The 21,781-nt window shown below is 43.0% G+C and overlaps 1 protein-coding gene across 4 annotated transcripts in view; it reads right to left on the minus strand.

Moving 5' to 3' along the window:
* The window catches only part of DHX35 (DEAH-box helicase 35), a 51,225-nt gene extending 29,609 nt beyond the window's left edge, over nt 1-21,616 (minus strand). The window contains exons 1-8 of one of the 4 annotated variants that reach the window (XM_081196152.1): nt 21,598-21,616; nt 8,223-8,356; nt 7,761-7,853; nt 6,966-7,043; nt 3,631-3,735; nt 3,042-3,103; nt 914-983; nt 230-289 (exon numbers count right to left, since the gene is read on the minus strand). In XM_081196152.1, coding sequence (XP_081052278.1) covers nt 230-289; nt 914-983; nt 3,042-3,103; nt 3,631-3,735; nt 6,966-7,043; nt 7,761-7,853; nt 8,223-8,356; nt 21,598-21,601 — 606 coding nt within the window. In that variant the 5' untranslated portion in view covers nt 21,602-21,616. Of the gene's footprint in view, nt 1-229; nt 290-913; nt 984-3,041; nt 3,104-3,630; nt 3,736-6,965; nt 7,044-7,760; nt 7,854-8,222; nt 8,357-15,657; nt 15,793-21,597 lie in introns of those variants that run through there. The other 3 variants (XM_081196151.1, XM_081196153.1, XM_081196154.1) reach the window with 3 other exon arrangements.
* Between the last annotated feature and the right edge of the window lie 165 nt (nt 21,617-21,781).

Below are 21,781 nucleotides of genomic sequence, written 5' to 3' on the forward strand. Positions count from 1 at the left end.
CCATGTCCCATACTCTACTGAAGAGAACCTCCAGATGTTGTTAGCCTCTAACTCTCATCAGCCCCAGTCAGTATAGCCAGTGATAAAAGATGATGGGAGATGCCAACATCTGGGGGGGGCACAGGCTCCCTAATGTTCTTCTATAGAATGATATACAAGATGATAATTGTTTCATTTTCTATCAGAAATAAAACAGGAAAATTATTCAAATCTAATATGTTAGTTCTACCTCTGCATCCAGTGTAGCTGATGCAACAATCAGGCGAAGGTCTCCTCGTTTCTTTTGAACCTGTGAGACACAGCAGGGGGTTTTTAATGCTCAATTATGGTTAATAACCACAGAATCCCAGAACTGTTTGTCTAATTTATGAAAGACATTGGTCTGATATGCATACAAAAACAATAGCAAAATCAAGTATCTCTATTTTTCAGGAAATGACTTATCCTATTCAGAGTCCATGCATTGCAAACCAAGCCAGATATTCCCACGTTTGAAAATCATGTAGGTGTATGAACTTAAGTAATATGCTACCACTAAAATAATCCTCACCACCAGTGTATCATGCTTACAAACCTTAGGAAAATGTTTTATGAAATGATGTAGCACTGTTTGTCTTAAAGCCCTGTAAACTATTAACAAGTATGGTAGGATTCATGTTGCTGTTTCCATCAGAACTGTTCCTTCTAGAATAGCATCCATTATGAAAATCAACTCAAAATTAGCACCATTGCAAGCTTAACAGAGCAGCAAACTCTTCGACAGTAGGACCAAGGTAATCAGCTCACAAACACAGGGAACTGAATAGACGCTCTGAGCAGGTGATAATTCCAGAAACATTATAACTTTTTGTTCAATTCAGAAATTAAATAACTGTGGGGGAATGGAGGTAGGATGAACAAAGAGAGCTCTAACCTTTTTTAATAAGCCAATGGCAATATCTGTATATAAGGTCCTCTCGTGGGCTTCATCCAACATGATGACACTGAATCAAAGAGAAAAGAGCAGAGTTCCAATTATGAGAGATCAATGAAAGCTGAAATTAAGTCCACCTGAAAAATTCCAATTTACCAAGTGTAACACATTATATAATAGGCACAATTCAAATAATTATGGAAGTAGTATGCAAGCTGATCTTGAAAGTCACACATTTATGACTCAGCTGAATTTAAAACTCCAGCAGAGCTGCAATAACCATAAATTAAACACGACTGTGGGGGGGGGGGGATGGAATGGGTAATGAAACGCTAGGGATAGTTTTTCTTAAGCCAATGACTCCTTACGGTAAAAGTACAAAATGTGAGGCCTGAAGATTGTGCGTGCAAGTTCATTTATACCAAGGACAGGGAACCAGTTTCAGCTTAAGGGCCACATTTCCTTATGAGCAACCTTTGGGAGGCTGCACGTCAGTGTTAGGATATAGTTCCGTTCCTCCTTAAAAGGGAACAGGCATGACTATTTTATGTCGCATGCCTGTTTACTTCCAGCACTTGCTGGGAACTTCCGTTTGTATATAGCTTTTGCATTACTGCTGTTTTGCTGGGGACGAAGGGAAGCAGACATGCTTTCCTTTGTTCCTGAACTATGCTGAATAAAATGCTGTACATTATGTTTATACATTTCTCTATCCGCCTCTTCTGCTGTGAGAAGACACTCTTCTGATAGAGCATGCACGGGTCTCTAAATGTATCTGAGGCTCGTGTCGCTAACTGATGCTGTTCCAAGGGAGACCAGCTGCCGGCCGGTGGCTGGAGCCAGCTGGGGGCCTGCCTGATGCCCCCGTCTTTCCGGCAATAGCCCAACAGTCAGTACATGTGGGGACAGAGGTAAAACACAGAACAGGACTCGGCATGTAATGCCTTAAGAGAGAATATTATGAAAATGATTTACAGGTGGTACATGACCCCAGTCAAGCTTGCAAAGATCTACCATTTGCCCGATAATAAATGTTGGAAATGTAAAGAAACTGAAGGTACTTTTTTTTCACCTTTGGTGGACGTGCCCGAAGATTAAGGCCTTCTGGGAAATGATATATAATGAAATGAAAAAGGTACTTAAATGTACTTTTCCTAAGAAACCAGAGGCTTTTCTCTTGGGCATTGTCGGCCAAGTGGTATCAAAGAGGGATAGAACATTTTTTATGTATGCTACAACGGCAGCAAGAATACTCATCGCAAAGTATTGGAAGACACAAGATCTACCCACCTTGGAAGAGTGGCAAATGAAGGTGATTGACTATATGGGACTGGCTGAAATGACTGACAGAATCCGAGACCAGGGGAAAGAGACGGCGGAAGAAGATTGGAAGAAATTTAAGATTTATCTTAAGAAATATTGCAAAATTAATGGATGTTAAAATGTTGTGGTTATACAAAGTAAGGGATTACAGCTGCTAAGGATTAAGTAAAAGAAAAGAAAAGGAATAAATTGGATAAAATTAAGGGGAAGGATTTGCTGAAATAATTTTGGGAATTGGAATGCAGAAAGGTATGGAGGTATGGGGAAGTCGATGAAATAAGTTTGAGGGGGGAAAAGGAGTTGAAATTATACGTGTTTGTTTGTTATTGTATGTATATTTTTGTATTGTGTGTATTGTATGTCTTTTTAAAATTTGTGAAAACTCAATAAATATTAAAAAACAACAACACACAGAACAGGACTGGTGAAGGGTACAGCTGGGGCAAGGGTGTGTGGCCTGAGAAGAGGCTCAAGAGCTGGATGCAGAAGCCTAGACAGCTGCATTCAGCCCCTGGGGCAGAGGTTCTTCAACCCTCACAAATTGTGGTATTTCTCTGGGATCAAGGGCACTGTACTTCATTGGTGCTGCTCCTAATTCAATGCACAATTACAGAAGGTCTAATTGCTCAGAATTTATTGCTTTATTAAGTTCCGTAAGTATCCATGGCAAATTACAGAACAATAAGCAAAATGAAAAAAGTTAATCACTGCTGCCAAACGAAAGATAAATGTGAGCAAAAGGAAAAGGTGGGGGAAGCCTTACATCATTAATGTATACAGCAGTTAAAAGGGTTGTTAGCCTAACCTGTATCTTGTTAGCAATGGATCAGCCATCATTTCTCTCACCAGCATCCCATCAGTCAGGAACTAAAACACAGATACAAGAACAATCGGCGACTTGTTCAGCAACTTCAGCAGCACAAAACTCTAGGCAACAGATACACAATATCCTGCATTTCCAAAGTTCAGAGCCAAGAATGCAACTTTATGAAGCCAGGAAAGCAGTATCCACATACAAGAAGGTACCAGCGTGATTGTGGGAACTCCAAATTGTGTAGAAGTGCCAAGCAACTTTATCTAACAACAGAAAGCTAGGTGGGGGTGAGGGGAAATGGAGTCTCCTGGAGAAGGGCACGGCTAGCTGTCTGGAATACTGAACAGGTGCTGCAACATGTACATTTTTGCAGGTTTCTCTTGCGTCTACTGCGTTTTCTCAGCCTATGAATCTCTACTGGCTATGTGTGGTGCTATGTATAGTGCCAAGTATGGAATAGTGTTTTAGTGCTATGTATGGAATAAAGAAATGGGTATACATTTCACTGGATTAGGAAGATAAAGCAAGGGACACAAATTTCTGCACCTATGGGTCACAGGCGTTTGTTCAAAGATGTTACCTTAATCCTTGTAGCTTGTGGATCAGTACAATCATCAAATCGTATGCAGTACCCAACTTCATGACCCAGCAAGGCACCCCTTTCCTCAGCTACCCGGCCTGCGATCTAATAGAAGGAGGAGGAGGTTTAAAACTGAAGACATCAAACAAAACTTAATTCTTGAACTAGGCCTTATTAATAATAATTGACATGTGTCTGTAGTTAGAAACTGAATTTAGCTAATTTGGCTAAACTGAGCTAATCCTGTTGGACAATTATATAACTTCTGCACAAGCATCCCTCGTATGACAGGGATCTTTTAGGATCAGTGGAGTTGCAATTACTGTGCTTCTACGGGGACTGCACAACCTACAGGTTTAGCACAACCTATATTTGAAAACTCTACTCATATTAGTGACTCAACACAAGGTTTTGATTGCCCAAACAATAATAGTAACAAATAAATAATATTTTTTATTATTTATAAACACCATCAAACTCAGAAAGCTGACACTGGAACATCAATGTAGCTAGAATCCATTTATACAGCAGGCAGGCTATTTATAATGCATGTATTCCCTGAATTACAATCAACCACTTGACTCTGGATGAATTCTAGTTGTGCCAGATGTAGCCCCAGGATATAACGGCCTACAATTGTATTAGCAGTTAGGCTGGCGCTTCATGATGTATTAACACTTTCCCTAGTATCCCTCAGTGCCTTGCATGCATTGCAATATTTTTCAAATGGTCACAGATAAAAACATCTCCTCTCAGGAACCACCTATACAGTGTTGGCTTACTGTCAGCCTATGTGAATTAAAAAATAGGATTGATGAATGGTTAGAAATAGGAAGGTGGAATCACACAGTCAGCTTAATTCCTGGATATATGGATTAACAGCTAGCTTTCCGCCCTCTCAATTTTCATACTTTCCTAATTCAAAAGAGAAAATTTTGAATGGCAGAAGTCTCAACATTAAAATGCCTGAACATATACAACTAGGTTTTTCAACCCAGAAGGCCACTGCTCAAGGATAAGGGTCTAAAACACACCACCAGTTTCTAGCACCCAAAAGAGTGCGGTCTACCCATCAAATTTTATGCCACAATACATTCCTACCATTATTTTAGTGTTGCAGAACTTTCCTGTTTTGGAACGGGAGACTAATATAACTACTTCTACAGACCTATTTTTAGAATGCTTGGCTATTTCCAAAGCATAAGTTGCACAAAAGCACTGAAGCCTTTTCTGTGTACATTATCTTCCCATTGTCCCTTTCTTCTTGACTCCATGTTTTCAGGCAATATATTTTCATCTCCTGCACTCCCAATATTTCCAGCTTACTGAAGAGAGAGAGAGACTAACAATCTTAAAACCCCTCACACTTCATATGAATAGAAAAACTGCATTGTACAAAGCCAAACCACTTGTCCACTAGCCCAGTGCTGTCTGCTCTGTTTGGCAACAGCTTTCCTACAGAGGAAATTCCTAGCTCAGCTACCTGAACTCACTTAACTGGAGATGGCAGGCTGAAAATTGAATCTGAAGTAGCCACTCGAAACTGAAAATTAAATTCTCTGCAGCCACTCAAAAACTGAACTAGGCTTCCTCCCCATGTCATACTTATGTTTCTTCAAGACTGCTTTCTCTAACAATGTTCTTATCAGCAATAAGCAGCCCACTCTAAAAATCAATTTCAATTAGTTATAGTGCTACAAATGAAAGCACAAACTGGATCCATGAAAGGCTCTTGTGCCAAAGGCTGAAATATCCAGGCACGTTTCACATTTGTTCATCAAAATGGGCCATGTGGTAAAGCTATGCAGCCTTGAAACAAACTAAAAACAAGCATAAAAATGCAAATCCAAATTGTATGTAAATACACAGCCTGGAGCACATTTTAGAAGAGGCAAAAATTCTCTCTAAACAGAATGCCTGTAATATAGCATTCTCTCTCTCTCTCTCTCTCTCTCTCTCTCTATATATATATTTATAAAATCCCTGCACATCATAACTGCTAGTTCAATATTTAGTAAAATAACAATGACAACTACCCTTCTGGCAAAGAACAATCACACAATAAATGATCAACGGCTGCAAAAATGTTAAATATTTTCTGCACCCTTGCACCTTCAAGCCCTTGTAATAAAAAAATATGAACCATGTTTTAATGGTTACATGCTTCTTTGGATCCTGTACAAAGCTGTTCTCACCACCCTAACTTCCTACTTTTAATTACAGGTAGATAGCTGTGTTGGTCTGCCATAGTCGAAACAAAATTTAAAAACTCCTTCCGGTAGCACCAACTAAGATTGTAATTGGTATGAGCTTCTGAGTGCATGCACACTTCTTCAGATACTCAGATCATACCAATAACAAACTTAGCTGGTCTCTAAGGTGCTACTGGAAGGAATATTTTTTATTTTGTTCCTACTTTTAAGCTGATGAGCTTTAAACTGCTATGCACTGCATCTCCTCGAAGTAAAATCTTTTGCTTGACCATGATGTTATTCCAGCAAATGGCTTCCACTGAGAGAACCACAGGATGCGGCAGTTTAAACCCATTGACAAAAAACTGGGAGCAGGACAGCAAACCCTGAGAAAGAAGCTTTCACCAATACTTGCTCAGTGTTTCAGTCAAAACAAGGAAGAATTCTTCACCAGAATTCATGCTCAATTGTGATGGGGAAAGAAAGAAATTACTTTGTTCTTACTACACACATCATTAGGAAGGAGGGGAAACTGGGCTAACACCCTATTGCAAAGATTTTCACTGAAAACATAGGACCTTAAGCAAGTCAGCATCTGTCAGACTCTGTGTCAGAAGACAGTTACGGAGCCCAGTTAAGGTCCCATTACCACATGGATTTTAATGAGATTCAGGAATGCTTAGCTATGCACTGGGTTGTGTCAAAAGTTGATATAAATGGTGCTATACAAAAGGTTGGGACGCAGGTGGCACTGTGGGTTAAACCACAGAGCCTAGGACTTGCCGATCGGAAGGTCGGCAGTTCCCTGTGACTGGGTGAGCTCCCGTTGCTTGGCCCCAGCTCCTGCCAACCTAGCAGTTCGAAAGCACGTCAAAGTGCAAGTAGATAAATAGGTACCGCTCTGGCAGGAAGGTAAATGGCGTTTCTGTGCACTGCTCTGGTTCGCCAGAAGTGACTTAAGTCATGCTGGCCACATGACCCGGAAGCTGTACAATGGCTCCCTCGGCCAATAAAGCAAGATGAGCGCTGCAACCCCAGAGTCAGTCATGACTGGACCTAATGGTCAAGGGTCCCTTTACCTTTATATTATCATTCCCCAAAAGAATAATACGTAGACAAATAGTTTGAACTGGAGGCACTCACTGAAACACAAGCAACTCTCCGGGGTTGTGTTACTCCCACCACTCTCCCTTCGGCAGTCCAGCCAGCTTCTGTTAGATACTGTAATGAGGAAACAAAGTTGTTAACATAAATGGTATAAAAATTCTAAGTTAAATAGTTGCACTAGCGGAAGCCGGTGCAACAATTCCTGTTAGCACAAGGAACCTTCCTGCCTCTCCTTTCTATCTAAGTTCACAGCCTGGGGCCATGGTACCTGAAGGATCACAACATGTTCCTGTTGTTCACTATGATCCTCATAAGAGTTTCACAAGTTCTCCTACTATCTAGGGCATTGTGAGGGGTTTTAAGGGGGGGGTGACGGTCAGTGGTGGTGCTCCAGTTTTGGAATGCCTTCCTCAGAGAGACTTTTCAGGCACATAATGAAGACGTCATATTATCTCTTAACTTTTTTATTTAATTTGATCCATTTTGTAGATGCTGTATTGCACCCAACGCTGTCCATGCTAAGATGTCATGCAACAGGACTTCCAACTTCTTCATCTCTCCTCTGCAGCCTTCTAGGTGCCCTCAAAATCTGCTTTAGCACTAGGGAACCCTCCAGAGAAAATATGGACTGCATGCAGGAGAAAGAAAGGTGAAGTCCCATTGTTAGAGCAGAAGTCCATTTATACAATGTTGGACTCTGTTCTTTGCATTTATGCTGCTTTTATATATTCTTCTGCTTTTATTGTACTTGCAAACTACCCTCTGTACTGGGTTGAAGGGTAAGAGTATAAATTCCTACAGATGAAGAAAAATGAATCATTTCATACTCACTTGAGGAATCTGAGTGCTTTTCCCACATCCTGTTTCTCCAACAATCACCAATGTCTGATAATTTTCTACCAGATAAAGGATGTGATTTCTAAGCTGAAAGAAAAATAAGATATTCAAATGTGATTTAGAATGGCTTAAGAAAACAAGTTCAAAACATCAACTGAGAGAAGTGTTTGCGCAAAAACAGCATAGATTACAACCTAGCACAAACTCCTTAAAACCCACTAAATCCAACATGTGCCTAAACTGATAGTGGGACGTGTGCATTTTCATCCACTCAGAGTTACTGTACAAAATAATTGAATGTTCTAAAAAAATATTTTGTCAGAGGAAATGCACGTTCTATGTTGCAAATGCACTATCAGTTTTCATACTGCAAAACAAATGTAGAAGAAATGGTAAAATACCCAGAAGATAATGTGCACAATAATTCAATACAAAGTACTTAAAAGAAATTGATACCTTAAAAACTGGTAGTTTTTGCCTCTGTTGTTCAATAGAAAGGGAAACATACGGATTATAGATCACTGAAACACTAGAGCTTTCACCAGCGCTCTGTCTCTCCTCTGAAAGGCTGACACCAGGCCCTTCTGTCCCTGTATGACCAAATAAATAAATGTCACTACTAATAGGATGACAAGACTTTTAGACTAATGCAAAGAAAGTGGAAAATTAAGTTTATCTGAATTAACCTCTGTAGCTTTTGTAACATCCAAGGCTATCATGCAAGGGAGAATTACAAACCAGTGTGAATTCTAAGATATTCAAAATTTGTTTAAACCACTAGTCATAGCTTGCATGTGGCCCTTAGCCAGTCTCAGTACAGCACTGAGGAAGTCCCACCCACCTTTCCCCACTGCCCAGCTGATCTTCCATGGGGAGGATTATCTATACATAACCAGTGTGTGTCTGTGTGGGCAATGCAAGGCCTATAAAACCTTGTCCCCATTTTTATGTAAACAGGTTTTACCGAGTTAAATAGAGCCTTCCAAAACTGTCACTCTATGTGGATGGTATTGGCTGTCAGCTGGGTACTTGTGATATAGAATCCTCCATGAAGTTTTAAATTTATTTTTCTGTCGGAAACTTCACTGGACTGGTCGTGTTGTGCAGATGCCTGATTATCATCTTCCAAAGCAACTACTCTATTCCGAACTTAAAAATGGAAAGCGTAATGCTGTTGGTCAACAATAAAGGTTGAAAGACTGTCTCAAGGCAAATCTAAAAAAATGTAGTATAAACACTGACAACTGGGAAACACTGGCCTGTGAGCGCTCCAGTTAGAGAACAGCCTTTACCAAAGGTGTCATGGGCTTTGAAGACACTCGAACTCAGGACGCAAGGGAGAAACGTGCTGGGAGGAAGGCACGCTTGGCAAACCCACACCGTGATCAACTCCTGTCCGGAAACCAATGTCCCCACTGTGGAAGGACGTGTGGATCCAGAATTGGCCTCCACAGTCACTTACGGACTCAGTGTTAAAACCGTGTTTATGGAAGACAATCTTACTCGGCTACGAGTGATCGCCAAAGAAGAAGAAGAATGTAGAATCATAACTTCTGTTGCAAAGGATCCAGATGTCTACTCCATTGAACAGAAAAATCTAGAACTTAGGTCTGAGTCTGCAGCTGGCAGCCATCCAGCTCCAAGGTAGTTATGAAGCTGGAACAATCCACAGGAAAGGATATCACACCATTTAATATTGCCAAGTAGCATGTCAGTTAAGGCCCTTAACAGCTGTAATTTCCTGACATTTTGGAGACTGAGTGAACATGGAGAGCTCTTAAAGATGACATGTTAAACCAAAAGGTTTTAGTTATTTGAATTTGGGTGCATTCTGTGAAGGCTTTTCCTACAACTCTCTCATCAGGCAAACTTAAAATTGAAAATGAGAAACTGGTGAGAAAAGGGAAGAAATACCCACATTAAAAAGAAGCGAGACACCATTTAGAACAGCAGGATTGCCTATTGAGACCAATTTAATAATTGAAATAAGGTTAGAAAAACGTGTTCCAACATTTTCATAATCATGCTCCTGTGTCTTTAATGGGGCTGCCATTGTTTGTCTGTAACAACTAGTGTATTCAGTGACATTAGCAGGGGGTCATGCTGGTTCTCATAGCGTACAATCACCCCAGCTAATTTCTATGGCTGTTAAAATCTCAGAAGCAGGAGTAACGGGGGGGGGGTTTTCTAGGTAAGTTGGCAAGCAAAACTTCCCCACTCCCTCATTTCTCTTTATTAATGATGGAATGCAGTTCACTACACTCTAACAAATTATGCATTTATTTATGAGTAAGCCCTACTGATATCACTAATGATTACTTTTGAGTAGGCATGCACAGAAGCCAACTGCAAGGCCCAATCCTAAATGCATTCATTGAATAGGGACCTGAAGACAGCAATTCTATGTACGTTTATTAAGAAATAAGTTCACTGAATCCAGTATGGCTTAGCTCCTTAAGAAGTGTGCCGGGGATGACAGAGCCTGCTCAACTCAGAAGGACTTATCACGCATATAGGATGCATGTTTCAAGATGTTTTATCTTTTCGAAGGCTCACTTAATAATGCCCGCAACAACTACAAACAAACTACAAACAAACATTTAGTCAGAAATAAATTTACCTTTCAAAACCATATCATTAATCCTTGTGGATTTGCTGCAGATTACTAAAGAGCTACTGACAGCTGTAAGTGCTGAATCATGCAACTGATGTTCCAAGGAGAAAACAACACCCCCATCATTATGGATATGCATAATTTGCAGTTTTCCCTACGCAAGTTCATTGAGATGCCCTTCAGTTTGTAGGAGCTATGCCATATGGTTGCAGAACACAATAAATGAAAACCTCTAATTATGCCAGGCTGACTTAGGCCCAGTCAGGATACATTTCCAGGATGGTATGAGCAGCACTCAAGTAGCATGTGTGTGTATATATCTTTGCAATCACAATTTTGAAGATCCCCATGCACCAAGTTTTTCCAAAACTTGGTTTTCGTGACATATTTGTCCATATGCATGGGGTGGTATTTGACTAGGTTTATTCACAGTACTCCTACTGAATTAATGAACATGACTTCTTGTTGTTTAGTTGTGTCCGACTCTTCGTGACCCCATGGACCAGAACACGCCAGGCACTCCTGTCTTCCATTGCCTCCCGCATAACGTGACTAAATTAGGTCAATTAATTTCAGTGGGTCTTCTCTGAGTAAAAGTGTTTTCTGTTAGTATAAACATGTATGTCTGGTTACATACATATGTGTGGTTATATATGTCATGATGGTCAAGTTGTTATTTTGTAGAGTAGCACTGTTTATCATTCACGGGCTTCTCAGTAGTTGGTTAGTTTACAGCCCAACCTTCTACTTCATTAAGCTCAGATGTGATGGTGACTTTTAGTTCTAGGAAACTTCAAAGATTTCGTCCATTTGTCAAAAGTAGTTCAGAACTGCATAGCCATAATGACAAACATGAAACTTTCCTCACTATGCATCAGCATCCCAACACATTTGGTAGCCAATATGCTTCAATTGGCTGTTCTTCGTGATGTTTTGGACAAACTGAAGATCATCTCCGGGTGATTTCTTATTCAAGGACAAATCATTGCCATGGCTTGTTTTTGACTCAACTGTGCAGCACTAAATGGTCCCAAAGAAACCAGCACTCCTCAAACAAACTTGAGAAAGGTATCAACATGGGGACAATACAGGCATAATGCAGAATTCAATACTTGTCCTGCTAATAGACCCATTGAAGTTAATAAACGTGACTACCTTTGGTTTTATCAATTTCAATGGGTCACTGAGGAGGGCTTAATTGTATACAACTCATAATTGATAGCTAATGTTTCACATTCATTATACATCTGCCACCATATTCTACAGGTACACAAAAAATGAATTCAGGCAATAACGAAGTAATTGGTCACTTCCAAATAATTCCTGCAGAGGCAATAAGAGCCATTACATCCCGGCCTGTTTCTCGTCAGTTCCAATTAAAAATATCTGAGAGTTCAAGCACAATCTTTGTTAAAACTTGGCTCATGCTGGTGATCAATATAAGCAACACAATGTCCAAAGATGTATCATAAATATATATGGCATGAATCATGTACGTCACTTCTGCAAATGCAATGTTCTTGTCAGTAGCTAACAAAAGAATTGGTAGAACCTAAAATCCAATCAAATTATAGTTTATATGGCAGTCAAGGTCATAAGAGTTATAAGGTTTAATTTGCAACATTGCCTGTGGTAAATAAACGGCAATATAATACTTAACAAAAAATAGTTTCAGATTAAATTTACCATCCAGTATGCTCAAAAGAACCAGTTTCAAAAAGCAGCAGTAATTTCCTCAATGCCAATCAATATGTGTAGATAAAATTACCAAGCATATAGAAGAGCAGGTCTTGCTGGAGCAAGACTGACTAGCATCTGACTAACCTTTTTGAGTGTGTCAGTGAGCATGTAGATAGGGGAAATCTGGAAAAATATTGTGTACTTGAACTTTCAAAAAACTTTTGGTGAAGTCCGTCACCAATGACTCCTGAATAAATTTGCAATCACATAATATGAGACAAGAAATCCGCTTTATGAATCAGCAACAGGTTAGAGAACAGAAAACAAGAATAGGAAGAAACATCCAATTCTTATGCTAGGGATCTTTAGGAAAGGAACTGAAAATAAATCTGTTAGTATCCACTGCCTTCATACAGATATATGGTTGACTACCCTAGAAATATTACAGTGATACCTCGGGTTAAGAACTTAATTGGTTCCAGAGGTCCGTTCTTAACCTGAAACTGTTCTTAACCTGAAGCACCACTTTAGCTAATGGGGCCTCCCGCTGCAGCCGCGCCACTGACACACAATTTCTGTTCTTATCCTGAAGCAAAGTTCTTAACCCGAGGTACTATTTCTGGGTTAGCGAAGTCTGTAACCTGAAGCGTCTGTAACCTGAAGCGTCTGTAACCTGAGGTACCACTGTATTTACATTTCCGGTTGCTATGCCCAAAAAAGGATATTAAACAGAAAAGGGTGCTGAAAAGAGTAAAAAAAAACAGTGCTGGAGCAACAGACAGATTTTTTTTTAAGGTTAGACAGAAGGTGAGTAAAGGTCACGATAAAATTAGGCAAGGTCTGGTGAAGGTTTTCTCCCTCTTCCATAATACTAGAATTTGGGGACATCCAATGAAGCTGAATGTTGATTTAGGTCAGTCATAGGACAGTAGTTGCCTCATTAAGTTTCCTAGCCTAGCTCGAAGATCAATCCTATCAGAGGCAGTTTTAGGGTGCGGCGGCGTCACAACAATGCTGCATAACGGAGCGCAAGTGAGGGCACCAAATTTCAGCATCACAGAGGGCACCGCTGAAATTTGAGAGCCCACTGATCCTCTGCATGTTGATTCAGGAAAGAGACCCACTAAGTAGGGACGCAGGTGGCGCTGTGGGTAAAACCTCAGTGCCTAGGACTTGCCGATCGTATGGTCGGCGGTTCGAATCCCCGCGGCAGGGTGAGCTCCCGTCTTTCGGTCCCAGCTCCTGCCCACCTAGCAGTTCGAAAGCACCCTTAAGTGCAAGTAGATAAATAGGTACCGCTTTATAGCGGGAAGGTAAACGGCGTTTCCGTGTGCTGCGCTGGTGCTGGCTCGCCAGAGCAGCTTCATCACGCAGCCACATGACCCGGAAGTGTCTCCGGACAGCGCTGGCCCCCGGCCTCTTAAGTGAGATGGGCGCACAACCCTAGAGTCGGACACGACTGGCCCGTACAGGCAGGGGTACCTTTACTAAGTTCAATTGAGCTCCCTCTCAGGTGAGTATAAATAAGATTGCAATGACTTGACTTCAACAATTTCACATATACCCAAAACAAACATTTACATAACAATAACAGTGCAATCATATGCATTTTTACTCAGCAGTAAATTTAAATGTGTTCAGTTGGTCTTACTCCCATGTAATTGTGTATAGGATTGCAGCCTAAAGGCTATTATTTATATTTGTTCTACCAAAGTGGAAGCATAACACTCCCAATTACTTACACTCCTGTGCAGCCCTTTCTTTATGATAGAAACAATCCAAACAAAAACATGTACTAACTTCTGACTAGGCACAAAGAAATATACACTAAAAGAAACTATTACTACAAACACTGTTCTGGAATTTTTGGGCAGGTTAGCTCCAGACCCCAAAGTGAGCAATACTCTAATTTAAATAAATATTAATAGGCCTATAAAATTTCATCCACGCAGTGAAACACTGTCTGCTAATTATCCTTCACGCCAGGACAATCATCTCAAGAGCATCATGCATATATCAAAGAGGTAGCATGCAGATTGCTTAGCACTGCAGAAACCCTTTACTGGTAAGTTTGTATTGTTTTATAAACCATGAGCCAATGAGGACGGGATCTAATTTCACCAGATGAAAATGTTGACCTTGTTGCTTTTTCAGTCACACACAAGCTTTTCCTAATATTTCACAGATGTCCCTTATTTTCAAATTTTGCCCTTTTAGTAATGTACAGAGATCAATATGGAAACATTCCATATTATTATTGCAGCTCTGTGCAACAAATTACATATATGGTTTAAACTTCTCCCATTTGTTTGAACCACTGCGTTAGCACTAGATAACATCTGTTGAAACAAGCATTCTTTCGTTTGATAAACTGCAGGCAGAAAAGATGCAAATCCAATCACTGCTAGGTTTAAACTGAAAAACTCCCATGGTTTATAATACAGCTTTATTCCAAGTGGCAGGGTAGAAGAATGACAATTAAATATAAGGATTGCAGTCTTGCCATATGTACATTTACCCCAAGGTAAATTCCACTGAGCAGAACAGAGTTCCTAATGAGCCTGGCTCGGAATGGGAACCCAGAATAAGGTTATTTGCCTATTAAGCTGAGTGTAGGCTCATTATGCTTCATTCATTCATTCATATTAAATTTCTATACCATGCTTCATCTGAGGATCACAGGGCAGTTAACACAAAAATATGCTACATAGTAATAAACACGATATCTACCCCCCCCCCGAGTTTAAAAGGCCAGATTGTTTAATTAGCTAGGGAGAAGAGGAATGTTTTTGCCTTATTATAACATACGATGGGGGGCAGGGGTTCAAAGCGGTTTTGAGTACCTATTAACAGGTAGCAGTGAAACTGAAAGAGGACTCCAACACAGACCCTCCCTCTCACTGCAATATACTATACCTATCTAGTTATCTATCCAGTGCTTTTTTTCTTCTAAAATAAATAAATGGGGTACTCTCATTTTCTTACTCATATTGAAATAATGCCCCTCAATGAGGCCAAACTTAGATTCACAAAATTTTTAGGGGTATGCGTCCCCCTAGAAAAAAGCATTGTATCTATCTATCTCTATCTATCTCTATCCCACCAGGAAGGTGGGAGTAGCGCTATAAGCTCCGTTTACAGCACAGCTCACTCGAGCACCCGTTTTTTCAAACCAGCAGCAACAGCGTAAGGATGGCGCGGGTGAAGGTGCTCTCGAGCACGTGCAGAGTACCCCCTCTCACGCCGCCACGTTCCCAAGGAAGGACCGTTAAGTCCAAGGAGCCTCACACGCCTGCAGTGTTTTTATTTTGATTTGTCCCACGAATACACGGCCTGGAGTGGCGGTGGGGAGATGGTTATCCACCCCCCCCCCCAGACAATGCATCCTTTGCAGCGCCGGGGGAAAGAGAAATAGGTTTCTCCTCCTCTCCGTCCTTCGCAAGGAAAGCGCTTCGCAACATCCCGGACCCCGCCCACCGAGCCCTCGAGCCCTTCAGCCGCGCGAAAAGGCGCTTCCTCCAAAACTTCCCCCGGCGCCCCACCCCCCTCAGCTTCTTGCACTCCCACCCCCCTTTCCCCAAAAGGTTCAGCCCTTACCCGGCTTCCAAAACTTCAGCGGACCGACGGGCGCCGCCATCTTGGGGTGAAAGGTCAAAAGGAAGCGAAGGAGCCCGCTCCGCAACAGCGCGGCCCCGGAGTGCGCGTCACGTGCCCGGGGAGGGCGTTGCTATTGGGTGCGGGGTTGCCATGGTTGCTTTAACTCTCAGGCTCGAGCCACCGCCGCCTCCTTCCCAGCCAGGCTGGCTGCGAGGGAGAGCGGAAGCTTTGCTTTTTTGTACGGTGCTGCCTCATGAACAAATGCAAAGCCTTGCGTGGTATTTGCAGTCGGCCCTAATAAAAGCCCTGTCCTGTTGTGCAGTTCTGTATCCAAAATAATGGCTCAAGCGTCTCTGCCGCTTTGCTTCACTTGGCCTTGGTTGCATTTTGTCTTTTACTCCGTTGGGAAACCTGGCGAATTCCAAACGGGCTCTCTGCATCCCATAAGGAGCAGGAGTCGCTTTATTTTGTCCTTTTCACCACCATTTGCGGCGCAGGAGTCCCGTGGCAGGCAGTGAGACTGGCACGCCATGAGCGAGGCACCCAAGAAGCTTGCCCTTCTTATTTATAATTTTACTAATAATTTTATTATTTGTACCCCGCCCATCTGGCTGGGTTTGCCCAGCCACCTTGGGCGGCTCCCAACAGAATATTCAAAGCGCGATCAAACATTAAAAACTGCCCTAAACGGGATTTTTAGAGCCCTGAACCCGCTTCCCTCGCTGGAGGCTTCTCCCAAGTTTCCCACGTTGGCTAAGGATGGGGTGGACGGGCGTCCTCTGCATCAATCTGGGAGCGCTGAGTTCAAGTCGCTCCTCCTCATCCTACGTGCAACCCACGCGCTCCTCACCCGGCACGTCTGAACTGGAAGCTGCGTCCCGTTTGACAGGTCCCTTGGGTCGCAGCCCAAGGCGCCTTCCCTCGCTGGCACCCGGAGGTGGAGAGGAACTGAGTCAGGCTGTGCTGGCCGAGCGACGCCACCAGCTTCAGACAAGACCAGGGCGGGATTTAGGTTTGATGAGGCCCTAAACTACTGAAGGTAACGGGGCACTTTATATGTCCATCTGTCCTTTGTCAACAACAAATTGTTGCTGTTTCTTTGTGTTGAATATATGCTATATGGTAATTTATGGATCTAATAGGTATCTAAAGTCATTTGCAAGTAACAAAATACATATTTCATCAAAGCTTGCTTTTTATCTTACATTTTGGAAATGTACATCAAGTATTTTTTCCCTTTAAAATTTTTGGGGGGGGGCAAGAGGGGGGCCCTAAGCTACAGCTTGTTTAGCTTATACGTAAATCTGGTACTGGACAAGACAGAGGGGTTGGGCAACACAAGCTCACTGTTTGGGGAAAGTGCTTTATCTGCAGTCAAGTCCATTGATCCATCAAGATTAGTATCACCGACCCTGGCTGGCAGCAGCCCTCTAGGGCAGTGTTTCCCAACCACTGTTCCGCGGCACACTAGTGTGCCGCAAGATGTTGCCTGGTGTGCCGCGAGATGTTGCCTGGAGGGAGGCGGGCGAGTCGGGCGGCGAGAGGCGGGGCGGCGGCGGCGAGGAGAGGCCGCCCAGCGCGGGGCTCTCGCCGTCTGCCTGCCTGGCTGCCTGCAAGCTTGGTGGGCAGCGCCTCCGTCCGCAGCGCCCGCCTCGCGGCTCTCATTCCCTGCCCCTGCCAAAGCTCACCCAGCCAAGCCGCGCTCTCCTTCCTGCCTCGCTTTGCTGCCTCCTCCCCCCCACCCCCAAAGCTTGGAGGTTCCCCGGCAAGGGGGAGGGGAAAAAATTGAAACTTACACTTTCGTGCGTCCCTCCCGGCGTGACGCTGCACGCTGACGTCACGGGGCTGTAATGGTGGTGTGCCTCGAGATTTTTTTCATCAAACAAGTGTGCCTTTGCCCAAAAAAGGTTGGGAAACACTGCTCTAGGGTAAGGTTTTTTCAGTGAATCTGGGGACACTTTTCAACTTCAATGGATTTTGTATGGGGACTGGTGTGTAAATCCGGGGACGTCTGGTAACCTTACTCTGGGGTTTCAGCCAGGGACATGTCTAGCCCTACCAGAAGATGCCAAGATTCGAACCTGTGGCTTTCTGCCAGAATGGTGGATGCTACTGCAGTATGGCCCTTTCCCCAGGCAGATGTGCTCAATAAGAGGTCCTTCTTGCAGTTGTTGGAATCCTAAATGGTGCTGCTACAACAACTGGGCCTGTGTGGCCAAGTTCTCACAAGGTGAGGTTCAATCAGGGCTTCTTTTTTTCAGCTGGCGCTCAGCTCCAGCACCAAGTTCACAGTGAGCTCCAGCACCTCTTTTTCTAGAAAAAAAACCCACTGGGTGCAACTTGTTCCTGGATGCAGCAATTTAGGGGATAACTGTACTTTTCTCATAAGAGAATATCTCCCAGCATGTGTAAAGCAAGCAAACATAGCAGAGGCCACTCTAGAATTGTTCACCGTAATATCTAGGCTTAATAATATAACAGCCTTACTCCATCAGGTCAAAGGGCCATTAAATTCAGCATTCTGTTCTCACCAAGCTAAAGTAGGGCTTCATAAAAAAATAAAGTGCAACAGGATTGCTCCAACTATGTATATGGGGGCGTGGTTTCAAACAGTTTCCCAGATTCTTACATTGCAAGCAACCACACCTCTGGTTACTTCTGCTGTGAATCAGGCATAAACTCACTGCAAATGAAAGGGTAGTTAAAAAGGGCATTGACCAACATCCACTCAGCTCTGCAGCTTTCAACACTGAAATTTCATTTGAGAAGAGCAGATAGAAAGAGCAACCAGAATATGACATGCAGATTTGGAACCAGCATAAATCTAGCCTCCATTCATCTTTAATAACAACTTACCATATTTTGGGGTTGCCTGTTCTCTAAGAATTTGGTGCCCTGAAGATATCCTAGCCAAATTTTGCATAATGCTTCCTGAGATCAAGGAGATTTATCTATGTTTAGATACAGTTGAATGCCATTTTGAATCAAGATAGCAGACAACCTTTCAAACCTGAACTGGTTTTTTTGCTTTCTTAGAATTCCCAAGCAACACTTCACACTAATAATAAACCAGAATGTGCTTAGTTTGCAACAACTCCTGTTGCTAAAAATGCAATTCACTTTTCCTTATTTATTATCTAAAAGCTAGAATTTTGCTGCCAAACCCTCTGCATTCCATTCCAGTCAAATAAATGTGTTGCAATGTTCAGCTGGTTGTTCATTCAGTCAATTGCATCGGGCTCCATTTAGGAAATGCACTGTCATCAATCAATGGTGTTCACTTATAGACAAGAAATAAAACAGTGCAATCCTATGCTCGTGACTCAGAAGTCATACTAGGTCAATGAGACTTCGTCTCAAGCGTTTATGTATGCATAGGATTGCAGGCATGAATAGGATTACAGCTGAAGGCTAATGGAAAAGAATGTTCTAAATTATTGGCATTTGAAAGGCAAACAAGATGTATCATGTCTCTCAGAACTAGTTACCACAGTACGATCCAGCAGTCTTAATTTTCTGTTTGTTATGTGTTGCTTGTAAGAGCTAGGAAAGATGGCCCTAGATCTAGTGGAGGAATACTATTGCAGTAGAATAGGCACCACTTTTGAGAGAGAAACTGCATTCTGTGTGCTGCAATACCACAGCAGTACAGAATCCTGCAGAATGTGTTGGGGGCACTGGATAATTCAGCTTGTTGAGAATTGCAAGCTTCTAGCCCTTGTGCATGCAGAAATATGTTTGCATCATGTGTAAACTGCCTGCTGAGATCTCAAAACTAAAGGCTTAAAGAACCAGGCAGAGGGCCTTTTCGGTAGTGGCGCCTGCCCTGTGGAACACCCTCCCATCAGATGTCAAGGAAATAAACAACTATCTGACTTTCAGAAGACATCTGAAGGCAGCCCCGTTTAGGGAAGTTTTTAAGGTTCAGTGTTTTATTGTGTTTTTAATATCCTGTTGGAAGGCGCCCAAGGTGGCTGGGAAGGCCCGGCCAGATGGGCAGAGTATAAGCAATAAATAATAATAATAATAAATTGTTGTTGTTGTTGTTGTTGTTATATAGAAGAATAAGATTTCCAGGGGATCAGTGTCCCATAAGAGTTTAAGGTCTTCTCCTTAACAAGCAGTGCCCAATTTATTGTTATTATTAATAAAACATATATCCCACACCCTTTCTCCAAAGAAGCCCAGGCCAGCATGTGAGAAAACACAGTAAGAAAATGTGTCAATTGGCATACTTTAAATAAAAGGAACACTAAATTCTGAGCTGAGAATTTGTAGTCTCTTGGCAGAGATTATGTTGGGGGTTATTTTGGTGACTGAGTCTGCAATCCCAATCATGTTTACACAGAAGGAAATCTCACTGAATGCAGTGGAACTTACCACCAGGTAAGCAAGTTTAGGATTGCAGCCTTATGCTTTTGGAAATATAGAGTGTAAACAGTCCCCATTGTGACCTATATTGTAAGGAAGGCAAAACTGTCAAGAGACCCAAAAGCCTCATTCACCATGAGATTTCACCCCTCCCATACCCAAGAATCTCCTGATGATCTCCTGAAGGTCTCTGCTGACTCTCCAGAGAGGAGGAGGCGTGTCCTGCCTATCTACTTATTCTGCCCAGCAACATATCATTGTGTGTGAGTGAGAGTCAGTCAGCCAGTGTATCGGAGAAAGTGAGAGTGTTAGAGATTCTAGAGATAAGATTGCTGCTAAGTGCAGCTGCAGACTCTCAGTGCAGCATTGATTTATGCTTAGAATATTCAGCTCTGTATATAGTTTTGTATCATAGTTGTAGTTACAGAATAAAAGGAAGATATTCTACAGAGCTGCTCTCCGAGTGGTTTATACTCTGCAAGACTCTGCAAAACTCTGCTGCGCAACGACTGTATTATTGAGACAGTGAATCCGGTGCTCTCAGCTCTGAGCTGTGAGTCCACAGCACTGTGACCGTTTCCTGTGAGAAGGAGGTCTCTGGCGGTGCTTCCCAGCTCGCCTAGCCCAGTCGGGGTTGAGGTACATGAGTCCAGTTGGTGCACTGGCTCTAGGGCGATGCTGACACACCAGAGATACCGTATTTTTCGCTCCATAGGGCGCACCGGACCATAGGGCGCACCTAGTTTTGGGAGGCGGAAAACAAGAAAAACTTATTCTGAATCCCAGAAGCCAGAACCGCAAGAGGGATCTGGCTTCTGGGATACCGTGTGGCTGTTCTGGCTTCTGTGATAACCGCGCCAAGCATCTTCAGGGCAGCGGGATGAAGGCTCCCCCTGCCCGAAGAGGCTGCGCAGAAGCCAGGACAGGCGCGTCGGTGAAGGGGCGCTGCACCTTCTCTCTCTGCGCAGAGAGGGAGAAGGCGCAGCGCCCTTCAGCGAAGCTGCAGAAGGAACAGAAGGAGACCCTTCTGTTCCTCCTCCGGCTTCGCTGGAAAGGCGCGTCACTGCGAAGCGGGAGAAGGAACAGGAGACCCTTCTGTTCCTCCTCGGGCTTCGCTGGACAGGCGCGCCGCTCAAGGTGCGCTGCGCCTTCTCCCTCTCTGCGCAGCGCCTCTCCTTCACAGGAGAGGCGCTGCGCAGAGAGGGAGAAGGCGCAGCGCCCTTCAGCAAAGCTGGAGAAGGAACAGAAGGAGACCCTTCTGTTCCTCCTCCGGCTTCGCTGGACAGGCGTGCCGCTGCGAAGCGGGAACAGGAACAGAAGGAGTCCCTTCTGTTCCTCCTCGGCTTCCAGGTCAGGCGCCTCGCAGCGAAGCCGAGGATCCTGCATTCGCTCCATAGGACGCACACACATTTCCCCTTCATTTTTGGAGGGGAAAAAGTGCGTCCTATAGAGCGAAAAATACGGTAGCTTTCAAGCCTCTACTACCCGTAGCTGTTCTCTCCCAAAGTGCAGGTGCTGCCACACAAAAAGATTGATTTCTGACAAGTGCAGAACAGATGTTATACTTACTCATCAAAGAAGCTGGATGTACTGGAGATACATACAGATGTGAGCAGATCCCCTTAGAAACAAAGGACATATAGATTTCAAAGTTGTCTCTTTGCATTATCTGGATGGCCTTGTTCAGTGCATTTTTGAACAAAGTAAAATCTGCACAAAGTAATATTAAACTGAGCCACATCAGACTTTGCTT

Source organism: Podarcis bocagei, assembly GCF_964188305.1.
Source record: "Podarcis bocagei genome assembly, chromosome: 5".
NCBI lineage: Eukaryota > Metazoa > Chordata > Lepidosauria > Squamata > Lacertidae > Podarcis > Podarcis bocagei.